General features: G+C 32.5%; 2 protein-coding genes across 2 annotated transcripts; one reads left to right on the top strand and one right to left on the bottom strand.

Moving 5' to 3' along the window:
• The first annotated feature begins 371 nt into the window (after positions 1 to 371).
• Positions 372 to 3,692, top strand: LOC134719144 (uncharacterized). Its single transcript, XM_063582121.1, has 2 exons — positions 372 to 1,893; positions 3,557 to 3,692. The coding sequence occupies exon 1, from the start codon at positions 629 to 631 to the stop codon at positions 1,880 to 1,882; it is 1,254 nt and encodes a 417-aa protein (XP_063438191.1). The 5' UTR covers positions 372 to 628; the 3' UTR covers positions 1,883 to 1,893; positions 3,557 to 3,692.
• An 877-nt stretch (positions 3,693 to 4,569) lies between these two features.
• On the bottom strand, positions 4,570 to 7,588 carry LOC134718273 (uncharacterized). The gene is made up of 3 exons (XM_063580767.1): positions 7,395 to 7,588; positions 6,500 to 6,719; positions 4,570 to 4,677 (listed from the first exon to the last, which is right to left on the bottom strand). Exons 1-3 carry the CDS (start codon positions 7,565 to 7,567, stop codon positions 4,570 to 4,572), a joined length of 501 nt encoding a protein of 166 aa, XP_063436837.1. The 5' UTR covers positions 7,568 to 7,588.
• Between the last annotated feature and the right edge of the window lie 12,257 nt (positions 7,589 to 19,845).

Genomic DNA, 19,845 nt, shown 5'->3' with positions numbered 1-19,845 from the left:
CAAACCAGTTCAATCTAGAGAAAGCAATGTCCAATTATATATGTCATTCAATGTCAAGTTTCTTGGTGCTTCTATGTTTGTCGTGTTGAAGGACGTATATTGACCAATAATGTTTTTTTTTAATTGTCATTTGAATGGAAAGTTGTCTCATTGGCACTAACACCACCTCTTCCTATATCTTTTAAGTGAAAGAAAAAGTAAATGCAAAAAACAAAGCAATTTAATACCAATAACATTTTATTTTAAACAAACATGGCAAGTTTATTTATGATAATACAAATAACAAAATAATAAAGATTCTTATAACCTTTCAAAATTAAGAATCCTTTGAAACTTTCAGACACATACAATGTATTAATTCTATTACGTCATATCACTTCCGCCATCAGATGAGAAGCACTGCGCAACCGCAACCTCAGTGTACTGTCAACTTTCGTTGAGGACTGACGTGTGTTAGTAACCTCGTATTGCAACCTTGAAAATTGATTTGTTATTTAATTATATGACTTCGAGGAAGTCAATTAATAAATTTATTGAAGATTTAATGTGATTAAATCTGGTTTATAATTTTTTATAGAATTTAATTTCATTCTCGTGTGGGTTTGAGATTACTATTCTGTAAACAAATATGGCGGACGCCATGATACAGTCTCGTGATAATAAATCAGAGAAAACGCCTGATAAGAAGGCATCAAGTGTAGACGATGACTATTTAAGATTAGAGGATGAATATGCTTTACTCTTTGATAAACCAAAGGAGGCTAAAACAAGGTCGAAAACTTCTAAGGCTTCGTCCAAGTCTGCTTCTCAGGGGAAGCCCCCTTCCTCGAGTACGCCGTCCACTTCTAAAGCAAAGTCTAGTACTAGTAGTGTCGGTGGTGACGCTAATAATAACAATGAAATGCTAGATATATTGAAGCAGATAAGATCTGAACAAGTGAAAACCAACAGTAGGGTTGATAACATGCACAAGAGAATAGACGCTCTTTATGATGATGAATATCAATATGATGATGAAAATCAAAACGAGTCTGATTGTTATGATGACGCTTGTGACGAGGTCCAAGCAGATAATGAAAAAAGGGATGAACCCCCTAGCAAGAAACAAAAATCTGACTCTTGTGAAGAGACAAGATTTGCTAGCATGAGCAAAAAATTTAGGTCTGGTGAAAAGTATGCACCATCTATTAATGAACAGTTGGCTAATAATATAACTGATATTTTTAGAAATGGGATTTCTTCTGAGAGATTTTCAGATCTCATGAAAGATGAGAAACTTCAGAGACCACAAAATTGTGACGGTCTCGTTACTGTTCAAACTGACCAGGTTATTTGGGATATTTTAAGTCCCGAGACTAAAACAGTCGATAACAAAATGAAAACTATTCAGTCTGTAGTTGTGAAGACAGCTACTGTCATGGCTAAAGTTATTAATAAACTAGATTTAATGTTAGAGAAAGAGGAGTGTACTGATCATAGTAATATGTTAGACGACTGTATGGATTCACTCGCTCTGATGGGGCATGCTAACAGATTAGTATGTTTGATGAGAAGAACTCTCATGAAGTATGATATTATTGGTGAATATGGACATTTGCTGAATGCTACAGTCCCTTATGATAAAAACCTATTTGGTGGTGATGTGGTCAAAACTGTTGATGATATTGGCAAGTGTAGTAGAATATCAAATAAAATCCGAGGAAGGGGTGGTTTCAACAGTGGCTTTAATAGAGGCGGTCGTAGACCTTGGTATTTTAGGATCTCTGGTAGAGGCACAGGCCGTGGTAGAGGTATCGGCCGTGGAAGAGCATCTCGTGCAGGCTCAGATAAGACTGGAGAATCAAAAAACTCCAGGTGGACTCACAACAAATACAGATATTAAAACCTGATGTTGTGAGTATAAATTTTGTAGCAGGTAGATTGAAAAATTTTATAAATAAATGGGAAGAAATAACTTCAGACAGTAATATTTTAGATATTGCTCATAAATGTCCCATTGAGTTTATTGATGGCATACATCCTATTCAAAATCAAGCAACTATTAGAAATATAGTAGCAAATGATAATAACACTAGAATAATAGATGCAGAAATTCAAAATTTACTGAATATTAAAGTAATTAAAAAGGTAAAATCTATTGAAGGAGAATATATTTCACCAATATTTGTGACACCAAAAAAGAATGGTGAATATCGGATGATACTAAATTTAAAAAAGTTAAATGAACATGTAGAGTATCACCATTTTGAAATGGACACTTTTGAAATGGCATTGCATTTGATAAAACAAAACTGTTACATGGCTAGTGTCGATCTGCGCCATGCTTACTATTCAGTGCCCATTGATGAGCAATATCAAAAATATTTGAGATTTATTTGGAAAGGTTCTATTTATCAATATACTTGCTTACCAAATGGGTTGGCAAGTGCACCACGTTTATTCACAAAACTTATGAAAGTGGTATATGCTACACTCCGCAGATCAGGTCATATCAATATAGGTTATATTGATGATTCTTTATTGATAGGCGATACAATTGCAGAGTGTAGTCTAAATATCCAAGATACTGTGAAATTGGTATCTGATTTGGGATTCATAGTACATGAGAAAAAATCTGTTCTTATACCTACAAAGAAAATTCAATTTTTAGGGTTTTTGATAGACTCTGAAAAAATGATTGTCACTTTAACACTAGACAAAAAGAAATGATACATGAAGAAAGTCAAAAATTACTTTCAAAACAAAACTTTAAAATAAGAGAAGTTGTTAGTTATATAGGCTTGATAATCTCAAGTTTTTCTGCTGTTGATTATGGTCAACTGTATTATAGAGATATTGAAACAGAAAAAATACATGCATTAAAGATGGCTAAAGGCAATTTTGATGTCAATATGGAAATAACTGATAAAATGAAGAAAGAAATTATTTGGTGGTCATGTAATATTTATACACAGTCCAGAGTTTTGGACAGAGTTAATCCACAAATTATTTTACAAACTGATGCTTCACTCTCTGGCTGGGGAGCAGTACTTATTGACAACAAAACAGGAGGTAGATGGACCCCTGATGAACAAAAATATCATATAAATTATTTAGAATTACTAGCAATTTTGTATGGTTTGAAATCATTTGAATCTCAATTAAAATGTTTTACACATGTGAAAATATTAACTGAGAATACTACAGCAGTAAGCTATGTCAATAAAATGGGTGGAATTAAGTCAATATGTTGTAACACTATTGCAAAATCTATTTGGTTTTGGGCAAAGAAACACAATGTGTGGCTCACTGCTAGCCACATTGCTGGAACTGAAAATACTATTGCTGATGCCGAATCTAGAAAGTTCAATGATCAAGTTGAATGGCAGTTAAACAAAGACATTTTTTGTGATATATGTGAACTGTGGGGTGAACCCCAAATTGATTTATTTGCATCTCGCCTAAACTCACAATTGAAAAGGTTTTGTTCATGGAAACCTGACCCTGATGCTAGTTTTATAGATGCTTTTTCTATAGACTGGAGTGACTTTAAATGCTATTTATTTCCTCCTTTCAGTTTACTAGGCAGATGTGTACAGAAGATCTTGAAAGACAAGACAACAGTTATTTTAGTAGCGCCGTTATGGCCGACTCAAGCATGGTTTACTCTGGTGATGCAGATGTTAATCGATACACCCATACTGGTTATAGCAAGGAAAGATCTACTGACTCTTCCTTACAAAGACACTGTCCATCCATTGAACAAAACATTGAATCTAATGATATGTCATGTATCAGGAAACAGTTTATTGACAGAGGCTTTTCGACAAAAACTGCCAGCATCATGTTATGCTCTTGGAGAAAAAGCACTAAAAAACAGTACAAAGTATTTGTCAAAAAGTGGTTTTCTTACTGTCGTGAAAGGAAAATTAGTGAAGTTCAAATTTCTATAAATATCGTGCTTGATTATTTGACTATTTTATATGAAAATGGTCTTGGCTACAGTTCCATAAATACAGCAAGATCTGCTCTTTCTGCACTAGGTTTAGTGATAGATAATGTCCTTGTAGGAGCACATCCTTTAGTAGTCAGATTCATGAAAGGAGTTTATAATCTTAGACCTACAAAATCTAAGAACATTTGTGTATGGGATGTATCATTAGTTTTGAACTACTTGAGAAAGCTTTCACCTGTAAATATGTTAACTTTACAAGAAGTAACGTTGAAGCTCATTATGTTGATAGCATTAACAAATGCTACTCGTGTACAAACACTGAAGTTTTTAAGTGTTGACTGTATGGAAAAATTGAGGGATGAATTTGTTTTTCATTTAGATGTTTTATTAAAACAGTCTAGACCAGGATATAAGAATCCAGATGTCAAACTGAGAGCTTTTCCTCCAGATAGGAGGTTGTGTGTATATACTGTTTTGAAAGAATATATTAAATGTACTAAAATTTTGCGTGTTCACACTAAGCAGTTGCTTATCAGTTACATTAAACCGCATAAAGCAGTTACTTGCAGCACTATTTCCCGTTGGATTAAAGTAGTTTTGCAAAAATCGGGTATAGACACTCGACAATTTAGTGCTCATTCAGTGAGATCTGCAGCTACGTCTAAAGCTAAACTGTACAATGTTTCTTTAGCTGATATAATGAGTAAAGCGGGTTGGACAAATGTGAATACTTTTGCAACTTTCTATAACAAGAGAATTATAAATTCTAATAGTTTTGATGTAAATGTGTTGAATAACTGATTTGTTTACATTTATATATATAAAAGTTACTATTGAAAATTTTTTGAGTGTGCTTTAAAATCTCATCTGATGGCGGAAGTGATATGACGTAATAGAATTACTAAATTAAACGATACTTACCTTGGTTAAAGTTGAAGTTTAATTTGAATTCTATGTAGTCATAGAATCACTGAAGTGATCAGATGCCACCACCCTCCCTACAGCTGTGTAGTTGATAGGGCTTATATATATATGCTATTGGTAGAGTACCACTAGGCTTTTATCATCAAAAAAATTGTATCTTTAAAGACTGAGGTTGCGGTTGCGCAGTGCTTCTCATCTGATCACTTCAGTGATTCTATGACTACATAGAATTCAAATTAAACTTCAACTTTAACCAAGGTAAGTTTCGTTTAATTTAGTAATTTATATGCAAAGATATGACTTGAACAAACTTTGATTTTGAAATTTGAAATTTTTAATTGGAAAGGTGTTTAAGTAAATAATTGGCAAATATTAATTTTTTTGACAGTGAAGAAATCCTTTTCTCTAACAAATTAATCATAACTAAGCAATAAACTTGTATTCTTGTAATCCAGTTATAAAATTTACAGCTCTTAAAATATTTACAAAAGAGCATAATTCTTTTAAAGAAGTTCCAATCAAAGTTTACTCAAAAACTTAAAAACTATGCATTTATTAATGAAAAAAGCAAGTTTATAAAAAAAAATCTGAAAATATTTGTTATGATTAAGGACAACCAAATACATTCTTCAGAAACATATTTCAAAGAACACATATTTTTAAGAAGTTAAACAAACATGTACTTCCCTAGCAAATATTTTAAAACCCTACAATTATCTTTTAAATAAAAAACTAACTTAAATTCTATCCAAACATTCTTTTTAAAACCACAAATGTACTTTTAAAACTTCAATAGTTTTTATTTAATATGTAATCTTATTTTTAAATAAGAAAAAAAAAACAATCGAAGAGTGGTATTTATTCTTTAAAGAAAAACACATTTAAAAATATTTAAATTGTTTAATAAAATAGTATTGTTTTTAGTACACACATCTAATTGCAAGAAACAGATTTTAGAAAAACACAAATTTAGAATGCAGCATTTCCCTTCAACTGTTACTTGTTGATTATTCAATAAAGATATTTAGAGTACAATATTATAAATGTTTACATTTTAAACCATTGCTGAATGCTGCAACATAAATGTTCATATTAAAAACATATAACTAATGCTCAACTGAGTAAATTTTGAAACATTAAAAAAAAACATTTACGATTTTGTTAAGTCTATTTGAACCACGACCATGACTAACAATTTGCATCAGGTTGAAGATATAACAAAGTTAAACAAATTATGATATTTTAGACAAATTTGTTACATGTACTTTAACTTAATCTTGAAAAATTTAAACATAGCATAAATTAGCAATTAAAGTTTAAAATAATTCTTATTTTAAAATAACTTTTGACAGCAACTTAAAAGATTAAAATTTTGATGTCAATCAACACTTTCTGTCTTGCACAATCTACTAATACACTCTCTTGCAAACTAGTTCTCGGACTATGTTGTTCACCAATCTGTATTTGATTTCATCTGGCAAAATTGTTAATTTTTTTTTATCATGTCAATCTTTTCAAATAGGATTGTGCAATCAAGACCTCTAGAAACGAACATCTTCTGGATCTGAGGTGAAAACATCACCACTTTTTACAACTCAGACTCTGTCTTCAAAAGCATAACAGCTCTAATGTATTTATTACAAAACTTGCTCTGAATGTCCCATGGCACTTTTTGCAATTCATCTTGTATATGTCATCTTCACCTTTCACAGTGACCATTTTTACATTGTTACAAGACGCAATTGGACATGCTAAATATGGGTCTACTTCCGACACAGCCTCTACTGTTCCTACTGCCAAGGAAATATGTGCTGCTTCATCATTGACCTTCTTCATCTGAAGAAACTTCAAATAGTTCATCCTCTGTTACGAAAACCTATAAATAAACAATCATATAGAAAAGTTTAAATTTCTGTCATTAATAAAAAGAATACTTTATGTAAGTTGTTTTTTTTTCTTCACATTTTACAATAAAGATTTGTATTGCTTCAAAAGTATTACACTCAATACTTGCGTAATTAAACTGGTCTTCTTGAAATTACTAAAGTGAGCTTAAAAGCTGTTTAAACTCGTATTTGTAATAAATCAATCAAATATGAACAGTGGATTTCCCAAGAAACATTAGCCTTTAAATAAAAATATTCTACATTGTGTTTCTTGTTATGAAAAGCAACTGTTGCTTTATAATTGGCTGATATTTGCGAAATGCATTTAATGTACAGAAATTAAAATTGGGAATGGAATTTGAATTGTGTTCACTAGTTTAAGAAAAAAGAATGCTACACTTAATTTCAAAATACATAAAAAAACTGATTTTTTTAAAGTTCATATATTATGCTTTTAAAACACATAGTATAACATAAAAAAAGTGATGCAGTCCTTTTTTTTTATGAAACAATGAATACTTTATAAACTCAGTGATTAAATATTTACTTCTTTAGAAGATTAACTGAGCATCAAGTACATCTCTGTTAATGTTAAACGATATATTTTTCTTCTGAAATAATATAAATTACTATATGAATTTTCAACATACCTCTGTTGTTGTGTTAAAGGTTGTGTTGAGTTTTTTTCTTCTCTGAAGAGTTTTACTCTACACTTCTTGACCTCTATAGTCTGTCCCTTTTCGATAGTGCCAACAAGCCTGTCCCACAATGCGATTTCAATACTCCCAGTTTTGTCTTTGATGACTATGTCATGAAAGTCCATATCCTTTTTGTTTACCAGTTTTTTCAGGTGAGGAAACCTGAAATTGATTTAAAAAGTAAATAAAAATATACAGATTTGTTCATCTTGTACTGCACAACATACACATACACATTTTATTTCCACCTTCACAAATATATAGCTGTTTATCGTTCAAATTAGAATTAAAAAGTTGAAGCAAGTATAGTGATCTAGTTATGCTATTATTATTGAGTCACTTGGCAATCAAAAGTTTTAATGGCTATTTTCCAAGATACCACACTCTCTTTTTGTTTTAATTTTAACTTTAAAACGGATTCTTATATCAGTAAAAGTCCTAGAATATTGTAAATCATAACCACATCTATTTGATCTGTATCAAAAAGTATACATGAAATGGTTGTTCAAATGACTTAAACAAAAACAAAAATTGTATTATACATCAATGAATAATGCATTACAACTAATATTGGAACCTGTAACTAATATATACATTATTTGTAGCCAATTTCAACAATTGTTTTACCTTTGTTACTTTTTCTTTCACAGTCAATACTGTTTTGTCTGGGGACCCTAGGGCATCTTCAATAGTGTTTACCAAGCTGCCTGGTTGTTTGGTGCATTGTTCTTCACCTCTTCCGTCACTGCAACAGCCTGGCACATTGCTACTTCTGTCTTTATAGTAACACCTATGTAAGATTTTTTACATAACACATTCATCAATGTAACACCAAAGCCCTCTATGAATTTTCCACGGTCCTTCTCATTATACACTGTTGCAGAAATGGTACCTGTTGAATCTGCCAAAACAGCATAAAATCTTTTCCTATCATTTGCTGTTTCCAGTTCGCTGACACTCAGCACAGTCAATCTTGTACTAGGGCAGGAAGGAATTTCTTTCATTGTCTTTATATCATGAACTGTTAACAACATCTAAAATATAATTTTTAATTTTCAATTTCATATTTTTATCAAATATTCATGTATTGATCAAGTGTTTTTGTGCTATATTGAAACATGTATCATTCATACTTATAAATATACTATAAAATGGTCCTTTGCTTATTAAATATATATATTTTCTCACATATAGTATAATTATTAAATGTTATCATATATTTAGTACAAAATACAGCTATTTTGTATATCTAATAAAGGTTCGTTTTTCCGGTCTGTATCACCTACCCTGTATCGCATACCCCGTATCGCATGGCTAAACCCGTATCGCATGGTAAAACCCGTATCGCATACCTTTTTTTTTTTTTTTTTTTTTTTACATAAAGTCAGTTTTTTGGGTTTTTTTTGCTTAAGAAAAATTTTCCTCAAAATAGGTCATTTTTTTATAATGACGTCATTAATTGGTATGTAACGTCACGAACGTCAAGTTTTCATATTGTAAGTGACGTTACGACGTCATCAAGTTTTCACAACATATTTTTTGGCACACTAAATGCAACTATAAAAAATACAGAACACTCAAATAAATAAAATAATAAACAAAATATTTTTAAAATAACAGATTGTAAGGTAACTCAGGTGCTTCGTATAGATAATTCAGCAGTTATTTTAAGGCTTTGAAACAAGACAAAAGCAAAAAAATGAAGGTTACCCAGTGTATGGATCAGAAAACATATCATTTGATATAATACTCTTATGTTGAAATATATGATAAAGCGTATAATACATGGCAAAATCCGTATCACCCTCGACCAATATAATCCCCTCGGGCCTAAAGGCCTTGGGGCTGATATTGATGTCTCGGGATGATACGACATATGATACGGATTTTGCCATGTATTATTCTCTATGTATTATTTCAATAGTCAACTGTTTTTTCCCTAAATTAAAGCCATTTCTAACATTTTAATTCTCAATTCCATTTTCAATGGACATAAATCAAGAAAAAATGTTGAAAACGCCAACAACAAATTGTGTCTATGAGTTGATTAAACTGCAAAATATTATCTGCCAATCAAAAGATAGTGCTACTTCCAAATTAAAATTGTTTAAAAATATAGTATTTTTACACATTTTTAATTCATATATATCTGAGCTTTACTAGTTTCCAGACATCTTTATAATAATTTATTTGTCAGAGTTCATATCTGTAATAAAAATTAAAAAAAATATAATTGAATTGTATTTTAGTTCATAATTTTTACTGCTTTAACTGTCTCAATCTAGCATATTTAATCAAAACCTTTTTGGAAGGCAATACCTTTTTAGCACAGAAATTTATAAGACATAGTCCATCAAGATTGTAACTCTACTTAATGCAACATATGACATGCCGTTTCCAATTTTTTTTTGGTTCCAATTGAAATAGCTGCCCTTTCTAAAGTAGCCCCTTGGACTTTGTGAATTGTTGATGCCCATGCTGGTATTTTAGGAAACTGATGTCGAATAATTGCCCTTCCTTTGTTGTAAAATTCAGTACATATTGGTTCTATTGCAATTGAATTATTTATTGAAGCATGCTGCAAACCTTTTCCAATATTTAAATCATCAAATTTGACATATATCTGTGTAACTTTTTCATAAACGGTTTCCAACTTTGTAACATACCCAATTGCTTCATTAACAAGACCCTGTGAAGTAAAAATATTCTTATATTAACATAATTCTAGTCCTGTCAGAGATTTTTAAAGTATAAGCAAGTCCACCTGTATCTCTGTCATCTTCAGGTATTAAATCGTCATCAACAAGATCTTTTGGATTTATGTCATATTGTGAAAAGTAATGTTGGGCTTCCTATTATTTTGACCTCTTTTTCAGTTATTAGTTTTTGCATTTCCTCATTATGTTTTGTTACTTGTTTTAAAGTTGGAAATCATTGAACTGTGACAGCCAGTTGTTCTTTTTAACCGCTTTTACTCTATTATTTAAAATTGCAATATCTTTATTTGAAAGAAGACCATCTCGTGCTCTATTAAGTAAATCAGCATATGTAGAATCAGAAGATTGTTTGACATTTTCTTCTAAGAAAAATGGTTTGAAAAATTCCACAGGAATGGATGTTCAAATGCATAAGAACCACTTACTGGTTTAGGTTGAAATAAAATCCCCAACAGTTATAATAATTAAACCACCAAATAAATTAGTATTGTCCTTGATAGTACAAAGTCTTTTATGTATAAATTCTAACATTGTAGCACTAACCATTGAAATTTCATCTATAACCAAAGTATGTATATTGAAAAATTCTGATCTATTTTTTTCAAACATTTTGCTGAAAGCTGTGTTAATTCAGGTTGTGATCCATGTTGAACAGGCAAATTTAAAGCACTATGTAAAGTTTTACCATGATTTATGTTGTTAGCAGCTGTACCAGTTGGAGCACAAACCAAGACAGTATCAACACCAAATTGTTTCGAAGTTTTGAAGTGCACAATCTAAGCCAATTTATAAGAAGGCGAGTTAAATGGCTTTTTCCAACACCACCCCCACCTGTGATGAAAATTTTTAAAGGCTCTATTAACTTGTTACTTTTAAAGAAATTTGTAATATATTTCATTACCTTTTTTGACATAGAGTTAATTTTTCTATTTCATTTTGCATCTGTTCAAATGACATACTTCCTACTTGTAATTCATGAAGAAATTTTTCACTACTTTCATTGTTACAAGAATTAATATTCATCATGTTCATATCTAAATGAAGTTGAGAATTTTCAAAGTTTACATCGACATTAGTTAAAGAAACAGACATATTTGCAATTTCATCTACTACAACCTCTTCTGTCTCAGTACTTGCAGGATTCATGGACATATTTAGTTATAGTCTTGACAATCTTATGAATCTAATTGCATTTTCAATCTCATTTATTAAAGTGCAACAATTTAAAAAGTCTAAACTCATATTTTCTTTCTTATAAATAAATGCATCTCTTGCATTCTCAAAAGTTGAATTATCATTTTCTTTCATTAATTGTTCCTCAAATCGGTGTGGAAAAAATGCCATTAATAAACTGTACAAATAATCTTCAGAAGAAATTTGAAATTTTGGTAATCTTATTATTAAACTTTTTACCCTTTTTCGCATGTAAATATTCAAAGGTTCAAGCAATTGTATTCTAACTTGACGACGATTACTCTGTCTAGCTATAGGTGCATTACTTTTTGGTTTTTCACATTTTACATACCACATGGCAATCTCATAAAGGCACAAATGGTTCAAATCAAGTGGTCTAGCTCTATAATAATCACTAATATTGTTATAAAATATTTCTGTACTATTATCAGGCAACTTTTCATGTCGCTAAATTTATGGCTGAATTTGAGTCCTACTCAACTCTTAATGATTTACTGGTTTCCAAAAGAAAAACTGCAGCATTTCACCTGCATCTCAAAGGCCCAGCGCTTACATGGTTTATAAATATAAGCAATACTACAAAATCTGATTGGACTTTACTTTCAGCTTTGTTTAAAAGACATTACATGGACTTTACAGGTGAAAGTTCCACAATGTTAATGACAAATGAGATTTTTCAAAACATCCGACTAAGTTCTGGTCAGGCAATTGAAGATTTTTATTGTAACTTGGTAGAGAAAGCCCAAATTTTATCGAAACCAGAACATGAGATTCTATCTAAATTTATCAATGGTCTGCCGGATAAAATGGCGCTTTTCGTTCGCGCAGGAAACCCAACTACCCTGCAGGCAACTTTGACATCTTCCAAAATGGCAGAGGCGTGCGGATATCGCACTGAAGCGATATCAACACAAGCTATCAAAAGCGAGACTAAGGCCGTTACTGATTCTAAAACAGAAATCGATGACTTGAAAGATCAGATAAAAACACTAACATCAATATCAATATCACGGTAAAGAGCAATGACAACCAAAGACAAAATTATTGCCAGGCTTCAAACTATCCGCCTCGACAAGATTCCCGCGAATGCTACGGTTGCCGGGGACAAGGTTATATCCATCGGGATAGCAATTGGACTGAAACTGGACCCCCCAACAAATCAGCCACCTGGCAGTTATGTTCCCACCAAGGACATACTGCACAATTCTGCAAAACTCTACAACAATTTCAGTCGGGGAAAGGGATCAAACCCGGGGGACAGGCGAGGTCGTCGGGTCAACAGTTAGCTAGTGCCAGTATGAATGAATGCAATGGAACTTCTTTTGTACATTTGCAAGTTTCATTTGATTATATGAATGTAGCAGCATTGGTGGATACGGGTAGCTCCATCAATGTTATTTCTCAAACATTATATAATACTCGTTCGCACAAATCAAAATTAACGTTTGAACAATTTCCGTCTGAAATACGACTTGCTAATAATACAAAAGTTAAATCGTTCGGTTTAGCAACGATTTTGTTAATATGTAACAATGAACAACATGCAATTGAAGTTTACATTTTGCCGTTTACCTCACACCCGCTTATTTTAGGAACTAACTATTTGCATAGTAACAATATTATTCTTGATTTTAGCAATTTTTCAGCAAACTTCAAGTCAGTCAAAGTGCAAACACACAAGAAACTTACAATTCCTCCCAATTCCGAATATATTGTATAGGGACATATTCCTACTTATGTTCTGCCTGGATTGAATGGTGTTTGTTCGAATCATAAGTTCATACTCGAAAAAGGTTTAATGGTAGCTAAATCTCTTGTCACAGTTTCTTATAATCACAAGGTCCCTGTGAAAGTTTTAAACGCAACAGCATTGAGTGTTGTTATTCAGAAAGACAGAACTATAGCGGAGTTTTTATCGCTTAATTCCGATTACAGTTATGTGCCTATTGACCAAAGTTGCCCAGTTGTACAGAATATTGATATTGTAAATAGTTGTGTTACACCTGATTTGAATGGTTGCAGTGAAAGTTGTAGTAGTAATGAACAAATAGAGAAGGTAAAGGGTCAATTCACCTTGTCTGATCACCTTTCAGAAAGTCAATAAACTGAACTTGCATCGCTTCTTTATAAAAATATAGACTTGTTTGTTACCGATGACAATCCTAACTTGGGATATACAAAACTAATCGAACAAACGATTCATTTGAAGCCTGATGCTAGTGGTAACAGTGGTATACCGCTGTTCAAAATTTATAAATCGATAGAAAAAAACAAATAAAAGAGATGAGCTCTTGTGAGGTGTACTCGTCTTTGGCTATCATACGACCCAAAATATCCTAGTGGAAACTGTGCAGGAAATGCCATAGCCTCATTGCCTTCCTCTTGCATCCTTCTTGTACTTCCTTCATCAAAATATACATGAAAATACTGATCAGTTTGCAAGCATGTGTCAAATTTAAAGCCTCTGTCATTAAGATTCTAATCTTCATCATTTTGATCCTCATCACTTTGTTGCGTTAGGATGTAAAATTTCAGAGTTAGCTTTATGATCTTCCTCTGCCACTGTTAACTTTTCAGAATCTGGAGGAAATCCATCATGCCACGTTTGATTTAGAGACGTATCCTTGTAATATGGGTTGCTCTCTCATTTAAATAGTCAAGGGCCTTGCATATCTTTTTAGTACGGACAAATCAATACTGGCTGTAACTTACGTATGATTGCTTTCTTATCAGTTTACAACTCACCAGGTGTGTTTCATCATCAGAACGGGGAAGTATATTAACGGTCTTTTGAGTGTCTGTCACACATGGGCCAATAGTTATCAAAGGTACCAGGATTGTAATTAAGTACGCCAGACGCGCGTTTCGTCTACACAATACCTCTCTAATTTCATTTTGGTAGTTGCACAAGTTTCATGAACGGTATACGTTGAGAAATTAGCTGTTCACGTTCTTCAAAACAGTCAATGATTTCAATCCATCTGGAAACCATTTACACTTGTATCTGCTTGTTACGCGTAGGTCGTCAAAGTATTAGTAAAGCCACAAATGCTCGTGTAAAGAGTTGCACTCCAAGAAACAACTCTTCGAGAGGTCCTGATAAAATGCAAAATTTCAGCAGACTGATCTTCCTGATCTGCCTTTAATACAAAGTTTTTCCTATATTGAATTAGAAGACCTCCTATGCTACGTTAATAGGACGTGCATACGGCTTTATAATATCATTCAATATACACCCAGTCTATGGAGGATTCTCAACTTCTTTAGTCCAATTTATGTAGAGGAAAAAGATCTAGAGTACATGTTTTGATTATCACAGCAGTTAAAAGAATTTGAGTTCGCATAGGTAACATACTGTGGTGATATAGTCAGCCTTGATTACAACTGTAAAACTAAGTAGATCCAGCAGATTAACAGATCTTATCTCAACTTTCAATATCGTCACTATGTTTTCTTAAATTCCTTCCAAAACTAGAGTACCTCACAGTCTTAGAGATACATGGAATGAGGCTGACAGAAGAGGATTTTAAAAACATTGTTGAACACTGGTATAGAATATTGAACCAAATTTATTCAAGTTTAGCTCCACATGTGAATGAGGATAACTTTTTTGTGATGGTACACCCAGTACATCGATTCAACACCACGGATCTATAATGAATGGCTATTAGATGCACTTGTGTTATCATCCTTCATGCAACATGGGAAAGATGCAGAAAACAAATTGATAACACATTTGATGTCAGCTAATAACTTAGTAAATGTGCAAAAATAACTTTTCAACTTGGTATCATCACATGGTGAAAGGAAGCTTTCAACTGATTGTTACTCCCCTCTTTTTAATTTCTTGGTTATAGAAAGGTACGGACTGCGATCCCTTGCTTTTAATAGAAGTTAATAGAAGTGCATCAGAGAAGTTATTGTGAAATTTGTGGGACAAAACCATCTAACTGCAGATAAGATAATCAACATTACGTTACAACCACTAAACAGAAGAGAATTACTAGAGAGGCATGATATGGCTTTTAGGTCGTTCCTGATATAGATTTGAATAAGAGGCCTTTGACATTTGGGATAATATGTTAAATATTATGCATACTGGGTATAGAACATTAAAACGGTTTTTCTATATTGTTAGATATTTTCAAACTATTTTTATAGGGAGAAGAAAAATAGTAATTGGAAGGAATGAGAGCATGGTCAAGTTAAAACAAACAGTAAGAGACTTATACCCAGCGTTAGGACTCACTGACTTCTCCTTCATACTAGCAAATAGTGCGTCAGACTTGATGCAGTAGAAGAAAACCTGGGCTTGAGATCACTTAAGCATGAAGTGAAGTTCAAAAGTGTATATGTGGTACCAGAACATGTGTTAGATGTTGAAGAAGAAGTGTTTATTTATTATACAAAAGATTAGGTATGATTGCCAATGCGATTCTACAAGAGACCAGATGACACAGAAATTAACAGCTATAGGTCTCTGTAAGGCCTCCAATAATGAGCAATATCTATACTCATTAGTCAGCCATAACAGGCCCCCTGAAATCACAATTCAAACAAGAAACTAAAGCCCGAATTAATATACAAAAATATGAACAAAACACTTAATATGTTTTTAAAAAACATTACTTAATGGAGAAAATTGACAAACCTGTTGTTTCCGTTCTCTAACTTTAATTTGCATCAACCAATCATTCAAGATGCTATTAAACACCTACACGTACAAAATTATGCTTACTACTACAAATAAAAATCAAGGTCAGGTTCAAATTTGGGTTGCGTCACTTACTTTTGTTAGTTATGACCAGAAATGTCATTGATATGTATATGCAAACAGCTGGAGCATCATCTGTGTCCACGGCCATCATTCTCCATTTAGTTAAAAATAAATTGAAAATGTAGACCTACTTTTTCTTTTTTAAAATGTACAATGCAAAATAGTGTGCATTTGAATTGTCGATTATAATTTGTGTTTTATGATTCTCTTTTTTAAAGAACAATGTAACTGATCATGATCATGCTGATGAAGAACTTGGAAATACTGAAAATATGGAAGTAAGTTAAAACTGTTATTAAATGTTATACATGTATGACCACACTTATAAAATAACGTTTGGGTCGTATATTAGAATCGCATTGAAGTCTTGGACACTTTCTTTCTAGTTATGAACTTTTATTGATGACATGGTAACTCCAATCATTTGTTAAATAAAAAAAACATAAACATTATAGCTGTTTGTATCAAAAATTAGGTTTAACAAAAAGGTGAACGGACAGAATTAAGTCGCAGGACAAAAAGTCACAAATTTTGGTAGGACTAAAAGTCACAAATAATTGTTGATCAAATGTTTGAATATACAAGAGAAATGTACTTTCTAATACAGATATCATATTTTTTCCTGTGACTTTCTGTCCTATACTAAACCAGATGCTCCGCAGGGCGTAGCTTTATACGACCGCAGAGGTTGAACCCTGAACGGTTGGGGCAAGTATGGACACAACATTCAAGCTGGATTCAGCTCTAAATTTGGATTGTGATTAAATAGTTGACACAGCATAGGTTTCTGACACAGAATGAATGTGTTCTAATGAACTTAAAATTTTTGTTTTCTCTTAGAGCAATTCACTATGCTGTTGAATATTAATCCTCTCAAAAAAATGTTTGAAGAAATTTTCTTTTTATTTATGAAATTTCAAATGAGAAAAATTGAAACCAATTTTTTAATCACATCCCCCTTTTCCTTATTCCAAAACTAATCTCAATTAAAATATTCTAATCGAGTTTGCAACAATAACTACTCATTTAAATACATCATAAAATATTAAGATGTAAAAAAACTGCTTGTTATCACTGAATGGTAAAGATCATTTAAATTTATCAGTTGGTAGTAAAAAGTGAATATACATTGTATATTGTATATAACAAAGATTTAAGTTGATTCTGGACAAAGAAAGATAACTGCAATTAAAAAAAATTCTTGCAATAAGATATTTCTTGCTTACTATTCTGGACAAAGAAAGATAACTCTAATTAAAAAAAATAATTGCTATTTCACAATATTGTGAAATTAGATATTTCTTGCCATTGCACAATACTGTGCAATTGAAAAGACTTGCTATTGCACAATACTTAATATAATAATTTTAGATCCTGATTTGGACCAACTTGAAAACTGGGCCCATAATCAAAAATCTAAGTACATGTTTAGATTCAGCATATCAAAGAGGCCCAATAATTTAATTTTTGTAAAAATCAAACTTAGTTTAATTATGGACCCTTTGGACCTTAATGTAGGCCAATTTGAAAACGGGACCAAAAATGAAGAATCTACATACACAGTTAGATTTGGCATATCAACGAACCCCATTTATTCAATGTTTGATGAAATCAAATAAAGTTTAATTTTGGACCCAGATTTGGACCAACTTGAAAACTGGGCCAATAATCAAGAATCTAAGTACATTTTTAGATTCAACATATCAAAGAACCCAACCGATTCATTTTTTGTCAAAATCAAACTAAGTTTAATTTTGGACCCTTTGGACCTTAATGTAGACCAATTTGAAAACATGACTAAAAGTTAAGAATCTACATACACAGTTAGATTCCGCATATCAAAGAACCCCAATTATTCAATTTTGATGAAATCAAACAAAGTTTAATTTTGGACCCTTTGGGCCCCTTTTTCCTAAACTGTTGGGACCAAAACTCCCAAAATCAATACCAACTTTCCTTTTATGGTCATAAACCTTGTGTTTAAATTTCATAGATTTCTATTTACTTATACTAACGTTATGGTGCGAAAACCAAGAAAAATGCTTATTTGGGTCCCTTTTTGGCCCCTAATTCCTAAACTGTTGGGACCTAAACTACCAAAATCAATACCAACCTTCCTTTTGTGGTCATAAACATTGTGTTTAAATTTCATTGATTTCTATTTACTTAAACCAAAGTTATTGAGCGAAAACCAAGAATACTGCTTATTTGGGCCCTTTTTTGGCCCCTTATTCCTAAACTGTTGAAACCAAAACTCCCAAAATCATTCCTAACCTTTCTTTTGTGGTCATAAACCTTGTGTCAAAATTTCATAGATTTCTATTAACTTAAACTAAAGTTATAGTGCGAAAACCAAGAAAATGCTTATTTGGGCCCTTTTTGGCCCCTAATTCCTAAAATGTTGGGACCAAAACTCCCAAAATCAATACCAAGCTTCCTTATATGGTCATATACCTTGTGTTAAAATTTCATAGATTTCTATTCATTTTTACTAAAGTTAGAGTGCGAAAACTAAAAGTATTCGGACGCCGACGACGACGACGACGACGCCAACGTGATAGCAATATACGACGAAAATTTTTTCAAAATTTGCGGTCGTATATAAACAATACTTCCTGTAACACATTTTAGCATGTCTGAATATATTATTAATTTCTTCTAAATTCCATGTGTTTATATTCAGATAAGATAAATTTCAATAATAGTTGTCAATGGTAATGAAAACGCCCGGGGAAAATATTTAAAACTTTTCAAAGAAAAAAGTCGAAGCAAAAGGGGGGCGTAACGTTAAAAGACGTACGCCCCTTCTGGACCCGCCACTGAAAATGTCAATTTGAATGATGATCTCTCATATCTCACCGAAGTCAGAAAAGGTTTTTGAAAAGCTAATATATATTGATCCATCTACTTCTTCTTTGTGGAGTCATGGAACTATTAGTTTCCCACAATTTTACAGAATTATAAAAACAAGTCCTGTGGGTTTTTTTTCCCAGCAATATGCCTCACTATCTCCTTTTCGGATGTACAGAGACCAAATGCTGGGGCTCATCAGTGAGACTAAACCAACTTCTGACGAAGAATTTGTTGACCTTTATTTTAAGATAAAGAGAACTGACATAATTCATGTACAAGATGAAATTTCAAACACTAGAAACACGAACATACATACACCAAATTATGCTACTTATTTGGTTTTAAGTGAGCTATGAAATGCAACTTAAATTATACCTGGTGTAGTGTAATTGCCCCTGAGTTCTAGGGGGTTTCCCCAACCTATCACAAGGGTACTGGTACATCACCGAGGGATCCGAAGGGACAGATTACATGACGTAACAGTTGGGTACTTCCAGCCTCTTCCTCGATGACATCTCTCTCTGACCACGGAACGAGCAAGGCAATGCGCCTGATATCTGGGGCTAGACGAGGTTAGCTGGGACTGACACCTTGTAGGAAGGTAAGGGCACTCTTACACTAAGCATAGCTTATATCAACCCCTCGGGTAACCATAGAGCTCAGCGAGACAGGCCAAATAACACTTTACTAGTTATGTTCAGCCATAACTAATCAACTAGCTACTTTGTCCTGGGACTTTTCAGCTGCACTTGGAATAAAACAACTAGTTGAAAATTTCCATCTGAACGAATTAACTAGTTGAAAAGTTTCAATTCCACTGGAACAAAGTAACCGACGGAACATATTGGCTGATACATCTTCA

Source organism: Mytilus trossulus, chromosome 5 (genome assembly GCF_036588685.1).
Source record: "Mytilus trossulus isolate FHL-02 chromosome 5, PNRI_Mtr1.1.1.hap1, whole genome shotgun sequence".
Taxonomy (NCBI): Eukaryota; Metazoa; Mollusca; class Bivalvia; order Mytilida; family Mytilidae; genus Mytilus; species Mytilus trossulus.
This window is presented reverse-complemented; position numbering and strand designations above follow the sequence as displayed.